Consider the following 15,947-nt stretch of genomic DNA (forward strand, 5'->3'; position numbering starts at 1 on the left):
CTCAGAACACCATTACTCCATCATATTTGCCGATATATAGTAATGTTCAAAACCTCATATAACCTTTAAAGTTGAGATTGTATGCAATTTTGTAGTAAAAAAATCTTTTTTTTTTTGGCAATGGGGTGACAGTGGCCTGTGGCAAAAAAAGTGTGTGTGTGTGTGTGTGTGTGTGTGTGTGTCATGGAGACATGGGATAAGCCTCTGTCCTGGGAGTGATTGGCAGAAGGAATGCTCCTGTAGCCTCATATGAACAAAGACAAGATTGTACTCAGGATACACAGGTGTGTGTGGCTGTGTCTTTTATTCTCTCTCTCTCTCTCTCTCTCTCTCTCTCTCTCTCTCTCTCTCTCTCTCTCTCTCTCTCTCTCTCTCTCTCATACCGACACTGGATGTTGACTCCCCATTCTTTGTCCAGTGTATCCACTGTGGATCTTATTATGGCAGCGGTCTGAATAGCAGCCTGTCGACCTCATCAGATCTTTTTTCTCTTCCTTTTCTTTTCTCCCTCTCTCCCCCACTCTCTCTTCCTCTTTTATTCCTCTTCTCCTCTTTTCTTCTCACTTCTCCTTTATTTTCTATGCGGCTTTGTTCAGCCCGTGCTCCCCTCATTTCCTCATTTCCTTCTTGGGTTGCAATCGTCATTGGCGTTCTTTTTACAAGCTGGTGTTTACCACTGGCCACACACTGGACAGTACTGTGTGACTGTGTATTTTCACAGCAATTAATGCTTGTTTTTTGTGATTATCCAATGGTCTGCATACTATAAAGCATCCCAGTTAAAGAAGAAAATGAACACTTGAAGGTGACAATGTGGCATTTTAAGAGCATCTCTATAAAGGAAACACATGAACCTGTTGGAATGCAATTAGAGAGTGACGGTGTGTAATGTTCCAGCATTGGGATGGTCAACACTATACTGTAAGCGTTCACAAATTGCTAGTACTATAAAAAGCTCTATGAATATGAACATATAATGTGTGTATCATCAGGTCATTTTCAGGTCAAGAGAATGTCCTGTGGGAAGAATAATTCAGATACAATACTTTGCAGAATATCATTTCTTTACATTTAGGTGTGAATGGGTTTGAAAAGGTTAATCTATTCCATATCAAGAAATTGTGAAAAAGTCCTTTACAGTTTGTCCGGCATCTTTAAATTGTTTTTTTTTTTTGTTTTTTTGTGATATTTTACAATTTAAAGTGATATAAAACAGAGAAAAGCATCAAATCCTCTGATTTAAGAAGCTGGAACCAACACACTTGTGACATTTTTTGCTTGAAAAATGACCTAATAACATATCCAATCATGTATATTTTATTTATATTCATAATAATTTTCTCTTAATCGACTAATATATGACATCAACAACTTGTTTCAGCACTAAAACCAAGACCTACATTTTTGGTAGTTGACATAATGATCTCTTTTCTTTGTGTGTGTTTGTGTGCAGAGTTCTAGGTTTACTCTGGTGTGTGAAGATCCACACTGTTGGATTTGTCTGCTCCCTCTGACCTCTGACGTCCTTGCTGCCAACTGTACCATCTACAGCCAAGGTGAGGATTTCTATGTGGTAACTTTGTGTAGTGTATTCCTGTAAACAAGTCATAATGTGTGCTAACTGCCTTGAATGTCCATTGCCCAGTAGAAAGCCGGGCTGTCGCTGATAGCCTCTGAGCAGCTCCACCACGTTAGCACAGGTGGAGCAAATTTGTTTGGGGTTGAGAGAGCATTCCTCCTTCAGTTTCTTTTTAACACTTTACATTAACCCTACTACTTAAATGCAGAGAATGAATTTTGCTACAGTGTGTATGTGACAATAAAGTAGCTTAATAAATGGTTTATAAAACAGTATAATGTAGTTATACGCAGATATGAATATTTTTATCAACAACTTTAACTCCTACTGTGGGCACCCAGAGGAAGAGGAAGCTGGTGCATAAACTGATTGTAGTGAATTCCCACTTTACTGATGCTCAGTATCAGCACAGTTTTATCAACAGTTGTAACAGCTTCCTATATGTATGTATTCATGTAAGTATGGTATAGCCGCCCTTTCACGCAAACAATACTGGGTTATGTGTGAGCACTGATGTCCATTTTCCCACAATATGTTAAAATATGTCTTTATAGGAGAAGGTATAATTGTTGACAGATACTGTATATTAATGAACACTTAAAAATAATCTGCTTACAACTCTAGTGTAAACATTTATTACCGTAAACTGTTAATACACTGCTTACAAATGCTAAATTAGGGAGGTTTAAAGTAAAGTTTCCAGTTTTCCTGACTCCCATCAACCAGTAACTCTACTCACTAGGCCTTTTTCAGCACAGCTGTACTGGAATCATCATCAATGATTTTAATTCCACCTTAGAGTTTCCTGTAATGACAAGTCAAAACTGTCAAATCTCACTACCACCCCAAAATAGAGTCAATTCATAACATTAACTGGTATGAAAAAGAAAAGTTCATTGTTATCATATCTTACCAAACTAGGGATATTCTTCCTAGACAAAAGAAAAGTTCTCTTTTGTGTGTCAGTTTCCAATCGTGACACGGGCCTGTGTGTTTTCAGGTGAGGAGTTGTTCTGTAAGTTAACCAGAGAGCTTGCAGCTGGTGAAAGGCTCCTGGCTTTCCTGTCACCTTCTCCGGACTCCTCCTCCTCCCCGTTGGCCCAGCTCTCTCCTCCGCTCAGCCTCGTCACCCAGAAACAACCTGTGGTGAAGGAGGAGATGTTGTATCCGGCGGCGCTGCACTCAGACATCCAGCTCCTCCCACAGCAAGCTGGCATGGCCGCGATCTTGGCTACTGCCGTTGTAAATAGTGAGTGTATTTAAGGCATGACAATATTGATTTGATTTGTTGGCAGTATACATGCTTTTTGTATTTATTATATATAGTATATAATTAGGTTCTAATTCGGTTGACAAAGTTATCAATTTTAATCCAACTAAGTAATTGATTACTATACTCTAATTTGGTTAGAAGTTAGAATCAGAATCAGAATTTAAATCTATATAGTGGTATCAAATGTACTAGAAAAATCAACAATATAATAGAAATGCACAGAAGGTTAGATTTCCTTAAGAATATGTATTTAAAATGCACAAAAATATGAGATGTGGTTTATGAAGTATTATATCCGATACCGGATCCCCCTCTATCTTTTATGCTATACATTATTTGTCTTGACATTGCTGTTCTGATCATTGATATATAACCTGGTGAATAGGCCATTACAGCTACTACAGTTTACTATTTGTCTTAAGGATTTAATGTTCCCTTTGGCCACAAGATGACACTATAGCTCTTTAACAACTGGCATCATTGCTCAGCTGCAGAGGATTTTGTCTGCTGCCACTGCTACTCTTTAAAATGTTCTATTGACTAGGTGCTAATGTCTGTGGCTGATGCCCAAACACACAAACACATACACTCACATTTGAAAATAATTGGATGTTGATAAAAATAACCCAGATGATGAGACGTATTATAGTTATTGATCACATAACCTGTGGCCTGTTGCCTTGGATACTCAGCAAGGGAATGTGTGTGCGTGTGTATGTGCGTGCGGCATACATTGTACTTGCTCAATCTATTACAGCTGTTGATTGACTTCTGAAAATGGCTTGTGTAATATGCCCACATATTTTAGGTATATTTGCACATGCTACGTGAGGGTCCATGTAAACACTACTGCATCAAAATTAGACCCAAAATTAAAGGTTTCTGATTCATCAGTAGTGGTTTTCTTCAAGTTGCTCAACCCATACTGATTTGTTGTGTTTCTATTTAGTTAACTAACTGAAAATGTATGTTCTGCTGGCTATCAGAGGACATTTTCCCATGCAAGGACTGTGGGATCTGGTACCGCAGTGAGAGGAACCTACAGGCACACCTTATGTACTACTGTGCCAGCCGTCAAAAGCAGCCAGCCGCAGCCTCGTCCCCTCCGCAAGACAAACCCAAGGAGTCCTACCCCAATGAGCGCATCTGCCCCTTTCCACAGTGCAACAAGAGCTGCCCTAGTGCCAGCTCGCTGGAGATCCACATGCGCACACACAGTGGTGAGAGCAAGCAGACAAAGGGTCAGAACACGAAGGCCTAACTTGCAGATACTTGTCCAGTGTGCATTCATCAACCAGTTCATTAGAATGTCTGGAAGATGAGCTCACTGTTTGTCCCTCTATCTTACTGTTCCTTTCTGTCCTTCCACAGGTGAGCGTCCGTTTGTCTGTCTCATCTGTCTGTCAGCCTTCACCACTAAAGCAAACTGTGAGCGCCACCTTAAGGTCCACACAGACACGCTGAACGGGGTGTGTCATGGCTGTGGCTTCGTCTCCACCACAAGGGACATCCTCTACAGCCATCTGGTCACCAGCCACATGGTTTGCCAGCCTGGATCTCGCAGTGAGGTCTACTCCCCAGGGCCTGGCCTTCCCAAGCTGCCCCTGTCCACTGGTAAGTCATACCATCATGGTGACAATTAATTTTCAACATCAGAGTGAGTTGTTAGTACTGTGTGAGATGAGATTGTACAGACAATGTTGTAATGTGTTGGGGTTCAGTTGTTGTGAATCTTGCCATTCTAAATCCATTCATATGTAAGCTACTTTTATAGGTCACTAATCAGGCCTCTCTTCGTCAGGTCTCAGTCCAGGAGACTCTGGTGTGGTGCTTAGGTGTCAAGTGTGCGGCCACAACTCTGACTCCCCAGCCCAGCTTCAGCAGCATGTACGAACCCACCTAGAGGTCAGGGTTCCAGTCGAAAGGAGCCCCACCCCGCGCCAAAGTACCCCTTCATCAGTTGACCACCCCCAGCTCCAGCCGTCGCCCCAGGAGAGGGAGCCCCTAGCTTGTGTTCCTAAGCCAGACTCATCCAGCCCGGGCGCAAACGGTGGCTCAGCCACGCCTCGAGACTATAGTCCTCCTGATGCTCCAACCACTGATCTAAAGATCAAAGAGGAGCCTCATTCAGACTCCGAGACAGAAGAGCAGCACATGGAGATTAAGGAGGACGGAGAGGGGGGGGAGGAGGAGGAGGAGGAGGAGCAGGAGGAAGAGGAGGAGGTTGGTGAAGAGGAGGGGGATCAAGAAGCAAGAAGAAAAACAAAGGAAGAGCAAACGGGGACCTCCTCCTGCCAGACATCGAAATCGCCGAAGAGTCCAGCCAACACATCCGTGAAGGCAGAACCAACTAGTCCCACCCCGGGTTCTAGCCCTGCCCATGTGGGAGGTACAGGGTCAGTTCTACCAGGAGGAGCAATGTTCTTGCCTCAGTACATGTTTAAGCCCGAGGCAGCCATTTTGCCTCAGGCCTCAGAGATACTGGCTAAAATGTCAGAGATGGTCCACAGCCGTCTGAAACAGGGCCAGACAGTTCCTCAGACCAACCCAGCGGCCTTCTTCCCCTCTGGACCGACTGCACCTACAGCTGCAGCCACTCCGCCTCACAAAGGAGCCACCTGCTTTGAGTGCGATATCACCTTCAACAACATTAACAACTTCTATGCACATAAGAGGCTGTACTGCTCCAGTAGGCACCACGGAGAAAGTGCCACCTCAGCTTCAGGCCCTGGATCAACAAGGGATGCAGCCCCAGCCACGGTGCCTTCCAGCGGGGCACACGGCTCATCCACATCTCCTCAGGGTGGAGCAGCAAGTAGAGCTGCCTCTGCCTCCCCTACTGACTCTGACCCTCCTGCAGGGAGTGGAGCAGCAGAATCTAGGAGGGTGGTGGAAGTGAAGACAGAAACCCCTTTGGGGAGAGAGGGAATATCATCCTCTTCTGAAGGGGAAGGCGGTGGTGGAAGTGTTGGCGGAGGAGGAGGAGGAGGAGGAAGAGCAAGCGAAGGCAGCCAGAGTCCTGCTAGTGGTTCTGCAGAGGACCTAGAAGACAATCCCAATACAACATTCTGCCAGGCTTGCAACATCCGCTTCAGCCGTCATGACAACTATACTGTTCACAAACGTTTCTACTGCGCGTCACGCCATGACCCGTCCAACCAGCGAGCCGTACACATGACCAAGGCAACCACCACAGCAGCCTTCCTTCCCCAGCCAATCCGCACACGCAAGAGGAAGAAGATGTACGAAATTCACATGGCCAGAACTGAAGCCTTAGCTAACGCTGCTGCTGCCGCCGCCGCCGCCACTGCCGCCGCCGCTGTCACGATTGCTGCCTCTGCCCCTTCCCCCTCCGTACTGGGCCTGGCAGTGAAGCGAGAAGTTTCTCCCAGCGGGGCAGATAGCTCCAGCCCCGAAGGAGATGGCCCAATTGACCTGAGCAAGAGGCCCCGTCTGAGAGAGGTCACACAGCACAGCAGTAGCAGTATTCTCCCTGCCCTGCCTCTTACTGACTACCACAAGTGCACCGCCTGCAGTATCAGCTTCAACAGCATTGAGAACTACCTGGCTCATAAAACCTACTATTGCCCTGCCACCACCCTCCAGCCCCACACCTTGGAGCAGCTTCACAGGCTCAAGAGATCGGCCTCTACCTCTCCCAAAAGCAGGTCTCAACAGGAGCGCCCAGATCTTCTGCACCCTATGGAGGCTAAAGCTCTACCATCTGAGTGGGTTGCCCAGGCTCAAGGTACCTCGTCCAGTCCTCACCCCTCTGCCTTACCGGCCTCCAATGCCACATCTCCTCCCCATACGACCACCACACTTGCAGCCACCCCAGGAGCTGGAGCCAAAGGTGTAGATGCCAGTTCCCCTCAGGTGGTCTGTCCATACTGCCCTAACAGGCTCATCACCTGCGACCTGATGGAGCACTTCAAGAGTACCCACGGCCTGTTTGTAACCATTCAGCCACCCCAGGAGGTTCTACCCCAGCGAGGCTGTGCAGTCAGCCGCAGCCCCAGCCTTAGTCCCAGGGATGGAGCTGCTGCAGCCACCTCGACCACCCTAAACAGCCAGCCCAGACTGGTGTCCCGAGTGCACAGAGACAGCATCAACGGGCAGGCAAGGAGCAGTACAACTTCTCCCGTCTCCCCACTGGTAAATGGCAGCCCTTCGGCTGGGGGTGGATCTCCGTCGGCCGGCTCACCTCTGCCCGTGTCTCCCCCAAGGGCTTCCTCTCTGACTTTGTCACCTGTGCCTGAGGTCCTGAGGGAGACGGTGGGGTCATCCCACCTTCCAGACAAGTCCATCCCAAGCGAGGCTTCCCATCCCATGTCTGGCCCTAAAACTACTGTGATCTCCCCTGTCCAAAATGGTAACTCCCGCTTCTGTCGGCTGTGCAACATCAAGTTCAGCAGCCTCTCCACATTCATAGCTCATAAGAAATACTACTGCTCTTCTCACAGTGCTGAACACGTCAAGTGAGCTGCGTAATTCTATTCTTCTTCTTCCCTTTCCCTTCTCTTTCTGAGTGGAGGCTTTTCCTCCCTAAGTTCCAAGAAGCTCGGATGTCCCTCCTCTTTTGCCAGTCCTCCCACATGGGTGCCAAAATGGCGCATGACCATGAATGACAATGAATGACTGTTACGCAGCGTGGCGGGGCCTGATGCCCAACTGCTACAGAGCAGAATTTGCAGGTGGTGTTACTAACATTACATGATATTCCTCCTCCTATGGGTCAAAGTTTGTAGTACACTAAAAGCTGAGACAGATGCTACCTGCACACACTGGTGTGCCCTCGTCCCCTAGATCATTGTACCCCAGTACCCAATTCAACATCTACCAATCCCAGGCCTCACAGTTTGTTGCATTATGGGACGTTAAAAAGATTAATGTTAACAACCTCTTTTCTGTCTCTCCGTTGACCTGAATTCACAACGGCAGTAATTAGATTCTGACTGCCGGAGGAATTTCTGACTGATGACGATATAGTAAGGATGATGCTGATTAAGATGAGTCCTGAGTCTTTTCCTGAGCTCTTAACGTTCCAGACCTTAACGGAGGAATCCTTTCTCTTGTGTGGAAAAGACTTGATCATTGTTAATGTTTTTATTATCTGTGCATAGTGTATGATGTCTGAAAAAAAGAATTCTATAATGCTTTTGGTTTCAACACTGGCTCTTTTTTGCTTACCAGAGAAGCTAAAGTGTTTTTAGCTGAAAAAGAAATATGCGGTATCACAATGTTACTAATTACTGAAGGATAATATTTCAAAATGGGCAGTTTTTTCTTTTCTTTCATACACACTTTTTTATTTTCTCTTTAAAATGCAAGGGAGAAAAAAATGTGAAATATTTATCTTTTAGTCCTCACTGATTTCATGTCAACAGAAAACTACCTACCTGGTGTCCAAGAGTATTTGTATTTTTTATTTGTATATTTTTCATACTGTTGGAAGGAACTGTTTGGATCTGGGTGTGTTGAAGTGTATTTTCTAAATGTAGATATGTAATATCTTCTCACAGTAATCACTGGGATCACACTGAACTTTGTTATCATGTTAGCATTTGGTGTTCTGTTTAATTGATGGTGAGGTCTGAAAACCAGCACTGTGTTCATTCTCTTGTACCTTGATGATTAACAACAGAATTAGACCAGAACTGCTTCCTCACTTATAGGTTTTCACATCAGCAAGTTGAAGAGCGCTTAGTATACTGTATGTGTTTATACTTTAGTGAGAATGAAGCAGCATCTTAAATTTTAGGCAATACAAAATTCAAATTTTCAATCAATCTTAATTACCAGCCTCCATATCATGCAAAGTTTGACCTTTGAGGACACACAGCTTTACATTGTTTGTTTCAAACTGTCATTTCAGACTTTTACTGAGGGATACACATCAATGCTTCGGTGTCTAATACACATCTTAAAAGATGTTGGGGTTTTATTTTGTTTTTTTTTAAATGTTTGTGTTTCTGTCCGGCAATGAAGGCATAGCAGGGAATAGTCACATCTTAGTAACACCTCACGCAGTAGAGTAAGCACATATTTAGTAACCACGTATTGTGGCCCATGATGGGTGTGAAAGAGAGGCTGAGCTCTTCCTCTCTCACTTTATTGCTCTCTCACTCATGCACACATACTCGCACACAGTTTATGTCACACGTTCCCGTGCTGCTGTTGCAGATGCAATACAGTGTTAGCTAGAACTGTGAAATACTTTTTTTCCAATATTAATGCAAACTTGCCAATGGAAGGCTCATTTTAAGTTTTTAAGGCCCAGTTTTGAATATTGCAACCAGATTTGGTTGTGTCCCCCCCTAAATTCTAAAAAAGGAACATTTCCCATAGGAGTTTACTCTTGTCAGGTGCAAGAGCCTTTAAAACAGCATTTGGACCGTCACACTTTCATTCATCATTCATCATTAGGTGTGATAGCAGCTGCTATTACACATTTTTGACTGTAAACCTACCAACACAGGACAGATCTAGACCTCTGTTTCTTCAGTAATAGCATTAAAAGACCCACACATACCTCTATTAATGTTCACCTTATCTGTATGTCCCCAAAACTGGAAACCACATGTAAAAGTGAAGGATTTTCTAAGATAATTACAAATTCCTAGTTGATTTTCTGCTCTGCCGTGGTTTAGAGCAGCACTGTAACAGACACACATTACCACTAAGTGTTTACAATTGTGCTGGTCTGTCTCTCTCCCTTCTTAAAAGGAGAGATAAGAAGCAGAAGAAAGTCACAGTCATGTCAACTAGTCACAGATTGAGGAAGTGAGTGACAACACGTTGAACGTCATCCTTTGAACTTATCCCCATTTAATTGCACTGTGTTGTATAAAAAATATGCTGGATGTTTTAGTTTTAGGGACTTTTTTTGTAATGTATTTATGTTATACAGAACTTTTCCCCATCCAAAATGCATCATCGTTTTACCTTGAAGGACTTTATGAAAAAGTTTAACCCTTGCATAAAACTTTGTTTTTTGTTAATGATTCCTCTGATGTCCAGTCCATAATGGAGAAAATCACAATGAATGTCAAAAACTTTTATTTCAGTTTTTAAACTTCATTTCAGTTTCACTACACTCTTGTCCAAACTATGCATGGGAAATAAAAAAAGTTCTGTGAGACACTGAAGAGTGTGACTGTACTTCTTTTTCTATACAAGATTCTCGTCATGTATTTGAGAGGGAGTCCTTGACTTTTGGAGGTGCTTGATTCACCATTGCTTATAAATCACTTCCTTTCATAAGAAAGCTTTGAGTGCGCTGTTTCTTTTTGCTACTGGCTGGTGAAAAAATGCTGAATGAATCATCGGTTTTCCTTTTAAAATAATGTGCATGAGTAACGGTACCTGTAAGAAGAAAAGCTTTCCAAGGCTGCTCCAATCAATGGCAAAGTGAACAGACGAAAACAATGGTACCTTCAGCCTGCACGCAGACAAAATCAATTGATGCATATTTCCAATTGACTGTCTCACCCCGTGTTTTACCCTTCAATTATGTGAATTAACATCTCCCTGTTACATTCACTTTCAGCTCATTTTAATATGCTACACTGCCATGATAACTACAAACTAACCAGACCATTCATGAGAATGTTAGCAGCTCCTCATTCCATTTTCCAGAGCTGAGTATTTGCTGGAACACAAAGAGATGCTGTGTAATGGCACAGATTATACACTACCATTATTTTAGTTTCAGAAAACTTTGAAAAACTATTGAAGTACTGTAATACAGTTTTCAGTTGTTGAAAAATGTAATAAACTGCTACAATATACCAACAATCTAATAATCCACCCATAGTAGATACTGTAAATAGATTGTCCCTTTTACAATTTGTTGAATTGATTAGGCACATACAGTATGTGTTGCAATTGGTTGGACTAATATAGGCACTTTTTGTTTATAAATTTTTGTATTGATTTGCATATCATAGTGATGTTACAAAAAATAAAAAAGAATGTAACTAAATGTGTAAATGTGTGGGGGTTAACTAAAAACAAGTGAAAACAGAAATTGTTTTATCAAAGTGTTTGAAGTAGACTAATTTGATATAAAGGGCCTTATTTTAATTACGTGTGCGCAACAAGTGCAGAGTGTTAGGTCTTGGGCACACAGACTGTGGTGGTGTCTCCAAGCGCACCTGTTTTTTGGTTCATGTATGTGCAGCAGCTCAAAGTATAATATACAAAAATACGGTGGCCCTGAGAGCTCAACGCACTGCAACTTTAGAAAACAAATGCAAATAGACACGCAAAAACAGACAACATGAATGATACAGAAAATAATTAGTTTTCCTTAGGTTTTAATAAAATTTTATAAAATTTCATGTGCACGGTAAAGAACAGTCAGAAATTCCACAAATTTGAAAACATCTCACAAACAGAAATTTATTTATTTTTTATTTTGTTTTCTGTTAAATTTGATTACCCTCTTCCATACAAAAACAGGAAAACAACACATCACAGCCACTGCCGTCTATAAGTCAGCTAGTTCGTAAAAACTCTTCTCAGCTTTGAGCCACAGTGGGACAGAAAGAGAGAAACTTAGGGTGCATTCAGACCAGGAAAGTCCTCTAGTTCACTTGCTTTGGCCCGGACCAAATACAATATTGATATATATTTTTTTTTTGTTTGGTGCGGTTCACTTTCACTCTGCCCTTTTTGCAAGTGAACCAGAATTTGTGAACAAAACCACATGTGTGCTAATCCATCCACTCATTAGACAGAAATTCAGGAGCGGGGAAAAGCAGGAAGCGCAGAAGTTGGCTAAATAATCATGGCTCCTCTGAGTGCAATTTTTCCTCTTTAAACGATTCAGTGTTATCAGCTACAATCGCAATTTGCAGAAACTTGTGAGCGTCATATATTACGGTGTCATCTGTATGATGTTGTAAACAGCTTTTTGCAAAGAAGAAGATGTGCTACAATACGGTTACGGCGGGTAGAGCGTGCATCTTATGTGCGCCGGTGTTTTGTTCATTTATGCTACCTATCGAGATGTGCTACTTAGGGGTTCTGTGCATGCGTACATGCTACCCCTGAAATGATGTTATAATATAATCAAAAAACAGAATATGTCATAATACTGTGAGAGTTATAACTTTATGGGATTGGAAAAGGGAACACAGGGTAGCATTTTTCGATAGGGCAGAGCGACTCCATAGACTCTGCTGTCGATTTGCACTACGGTAGCATTTTTCTACAAGGCAGCATAGATCGTCAGGACACCGGCACTGTGCAGAAGACAGATCAGGTATAAAGGTTGAATTCATCGAGAGAAGCAATGTTCAGACAACCAGATTAACATATTATTACATCAGAAATTATTACTGCTAAGATTGCTACATACTGCTATGTGCAGTGCTCTCACTAATGAGTCATGTTTAGCCATTTCATCACCCCTAAATACTACAAATCTGACCCTGTCACACTGATTAGGCATACAGTACATTTGTCTACAGACATGTCAGTCATAGGAGGTAGTTATCAGTGTAATTAAAGACACAATCTGCACTACTGAGTACTGAATATCCTATAGGCTTCCTATTGATAGGCCTGTTGTTGTTTCAGCATGCTATCTGAAACTGTCTATAGCCTACTGGCCAGTTAACAAAAACTCATACACATTTCTTTAATATGACAATTTATCTTTCTTCCTCCACTACAGGAGAATCTGGGTCAACTGAATCTGAAACCATGTACCTCTGATGGTGATTTGGGAACAATAGTACAAGGATTTAAGGATAAGTGGGGATTCCCCCAAGTTGCTGGAGATGCTCCCATATATCCATCAATCACGCCATTACATTAATTACATTTATTCATTTAGTTGACGCTTAGCAACTAGAAATATGTGTCAGAGACCGGACGCCGTAGAGCGGGTTGGAGGTTCAATCCCCGGCTCCTCCAGACTGCGTGTCAAGTGTCCTTGGGCAAGATACGGAACCCCGAATTGCCTCTGGTGGCTGTTCCACCTGTGTGTGTGAATATTAGTTTCTGTTTGAGCACTTAAGCTCAGAGCAGATGTAGTGTAAAAGCTATACAAATACAGAGAATTTACACCTCTGGATGTAACTAATGGTTAAGTGTCTTGCTCAGGGACACAATGGTAGATGTGTCACAGTAGGGAATTGAACCCGCATCTCTCACACCAAAGGCATGCGTCTTATCCACTGCCCTATCACCGCCCCAGCAGACTACTTTAATTGGAAGGGGCAGTATTTAGTCATCCTCCAAGCTATGTTAGACAACACAATGAAGTTTTGGGGCATAAATATTGGACAGCCAGACAGAGTCCATGATGCTCGTGTTTAGTCCTTTCATCTCTTTTTGATCTGGGCCAAAGTGGCAGACTGTTGCCACAATGGACTGAAAGGTTTGAGGGAATAAATGTGCCTCTCACAATCTTAGGAGATGCTGCCTATCCATGACCCCCCCCGGCCCATTTAGAGAAGGCAGAGGATTTACTGCTGAACGGATCAACTTCAACTGGACCACTGTGACACCCCAAGTAATTTCATTATAGAATTTATTTCAACTCACAAATCTTGTTGTTCAAAACACAGGAATAAATAACTTCCAATTTCACAAAAACGAATACTCTCGGACTTATCAACACAATAGATGATGTATAACATTACTAACAAATTAACTCACTACAAACTCGCTCCTCTCCCGCTTGATGCCTCTCCTATCCCTGCCTGAACACGCCCTATCTTCATTGTTCCCAGTCTTGGAGGCTGTGTTCAGTCCAGGTCTGTTTTCACACAGCTGAGCTCTGTTCCGTTGCCAGCTCCCTCTGCTCCAGTTCTGGTGCGCAGAGTCCTTCAACCTGGGCCTGAAAACCCCTTCCTCCCAGCAGTCCCAACATTCCCCCGGTACACCGAGCTCCCAGTCCAGGCAGAGTCAGCTAATTGAGCTAACCAGCTAGTCAGACTTGACAGTTAGCAGCAATGCCACGGATCTATAATAATACAGCTTAATTTTTAATACATCTTTAAACATCCATGAATAAGTCTACGAGCTATGTGCGCTGCTTTGGTAACTTCCATGTTACAAGAGAAAAGATCCATATTGCAACAAGGGTGAGGGTCAGGGAAAAAAAGGGGTTGGTGCTTCCATCATCTTATCAGTGGCCTTGCTTGTTTTAGGGGGAAGAAGAAAAAAAGAGAGACCTTCTGGAGATTTTAAATTAATGTGTAAATTTCACCTTTTTTTTTCCTTTTGAAATACCTACTGTGATAACACTGCTTTGCTGTCGCTGTTACTGTCCTTGTTAACAAGTGAGTGGGACTCAGCAGTCACAGTGGCTTTTCAGGTGATGGAATTATTCAGGGGGGTTGTGGGTGGCACATTGACAATGATAAAAAGAAGCGCTTTGAGGGAGTTTTGAAAGTTATTACACAATATGAGTTAGAATAGTTATACAGTTGTATTTGTTTAATATACATGATTAGCCTTTAGGGGCTGTTTGAGTTCAGGGCTCCAGGCAGTGTGCCTGATGTAATAGCTAATTTTAATATATCGGCTGGTTGGAAACAGCTCAGTTTCTGCAATACGTTAGGTTGTCATGGGGCTTAGGGGTGACTCAACACCTACTCTGTCTTTGGGATACATGACTGATTATAATTATTCATTTGTGAATAAATAACATAAAATTAACTGAAGTCTGCGAGGTAGTTCAGGCAGTCAACTCAGTTCCTCTGCACTCACATACTCTTGACATTGCAACATTATTTTGATTAGGGTGGTGTACGAAAGCTTTTGAGAAAAAGAGAGGGATGGAAGGAGAGAGAGAGGGGAGGGAGGCAGCCTACACAATATACACACACAGAGGTACAGACAGTGAAGGTGATGTTGCTATAGACTAAATGAAAAATGGTACAGATATTTATAGTAGTGTTAATGATAACAATAACAATAATAACAATAGGACTAGTAACAATAGTCGTTGCAGCAGAGGGTGTCGAGCAGGAACACGGGGGCAGCAGGTGACCCGCAGCCACAGATCCAGACTCCACAGCTCCAGAGCCAGAAACACCTGCAGGAAGTGATAGGAGAGAGGAGAGGGAGAGAAAGCACAAGACTACCAGAAAGGGGAGAAGTTGTGTTAGTAACATGCAATAATGGGATGAGGTTGCATACAGAGGGAGAGAAAATAGAGGAGAGAGGAGCTCAGTGCATCATGGGAAATCCCCCGGCAGTCTAGGCCTATAGCAGCATAACTAAGGGATGGTTCAGGACTACCTGAGCCAGCCCTAACTATAAGCTTTATCAAAGAGGAAAGTCTTAAGCCTACTCTTAAATGTGGAGATGGTGTCTGCCTCCTGAACCCAAACTGGAACCTGGTTCCACAGGAGAGGAGCTTGATAGCGGAACGCTATGGCTCCTAGTCTACTTTTGGAGACTCTAGGAACCACAAGTAACCCTGCATTCTGGGAGTGCAGTGCTCTGGTGGGGTAGTAAGGTACTATGAGCTCTTTAAGATAAGATGGTGCCTGACCATTAAGAGCTTTGTAGGTAAGAAGAATGATTTTAAATTCTATTCTGGATTTTACTGGAAGCCAATGCAAAGAAGCTAAAACAGGAGAAATATGATCTCTTTTCCTGGTTCCTGTCAGAACACGTGCTGCAGCATTCTGGATCAGCTGAAGAGTCTTAACAGACTTTTTCGAGCAGCCTGATAATAAGGAATTGCAGTAATCCAGCCTAGAAGTAACAAATGCATGGACTAGTTTTTCTGCATCATTTTTAGACAGGATGTTCCTGATTTTCGCAATATTACGTAGGTGAAAAAAGGCGGTCCTTGAAATTTGCTCAATGTGAGACTTAAACGACATGTCCTGATCAAAGATAACTCCAAGATTCCTCACAGTGGTGCTGGAGGCCAGGGCGATGCCATCCAGGGAAACTATATCTTTAGATAATGCGTCACGGAGGTGCTTGGGCCCCAGAACAATAACTTCAGTTTTATCTGAGTTTAACATTAGAAAATTACAGGTCATCCAGGTTTTAACATCCTGAAGGCACATTTGAAGTTTAGCCAACTCATCGTTAACATGTACAAACTGAAATCGATCT

General features: G+C 43.0%; 1 protein-coding gene across 1 annotated transcript in view; it reads left to right on the plus strand.

Moving 5' to 3' along the window:
• The window catches only part of zfpm1 (zinc finger protein, FOG family member 1), a 114,746-nt gene extending 104,746 nt beyond the window's left edge, over positions 1 to 10,000 (plus strand). Inside the window, exons 5-9 of the mRNA XM_038705090.1 lie at positions 1,454 to 1,556; positions 2,580 to 2,828; positions 3,839 to 4,072; positions 4,224 to 4,466; positions 4,654 to 10,000. Coding sequence (XP_038561018.1) covers positions 1,454 to 1,556; positions 2,580 to 2,828; positions 3,839 to 4,072; positions 4,224 to 4,466; positions 4,654 to 7,334 — 3,510 coding nt within the window. The 3' untranslated portion in view covers positions 7,335 to 10,000. The remainder of the gene's footprint in view (positions 1 to 1,453; positions 1,557 to 2,579; positions 2,829 to 3,838; positions 4,073 to 4,223; positions 4,467 to 4,653) is intronic.
• The last annotated feature ends 5,947 nt before the right edge of the window (positions 10,001 to 15,947 follow it).

Source organism: Micropterus salmoides, unplaced genomic scaffold (genome assembly GCF_014851395.1).
Source record: "Micropterus salmoides isolate LMB-PRFRI ecotype aquatic unplaced genomic scaffold, ASM1485139v1 Ms_hic_scaffold_8, whole genome shotgun sequence".
NCBI lineage: Eukaryota > Metazoa > Chordata > Actinopteri > Centrarchiformes > Centrarchidae > Micropterus > Micropterus salmoides.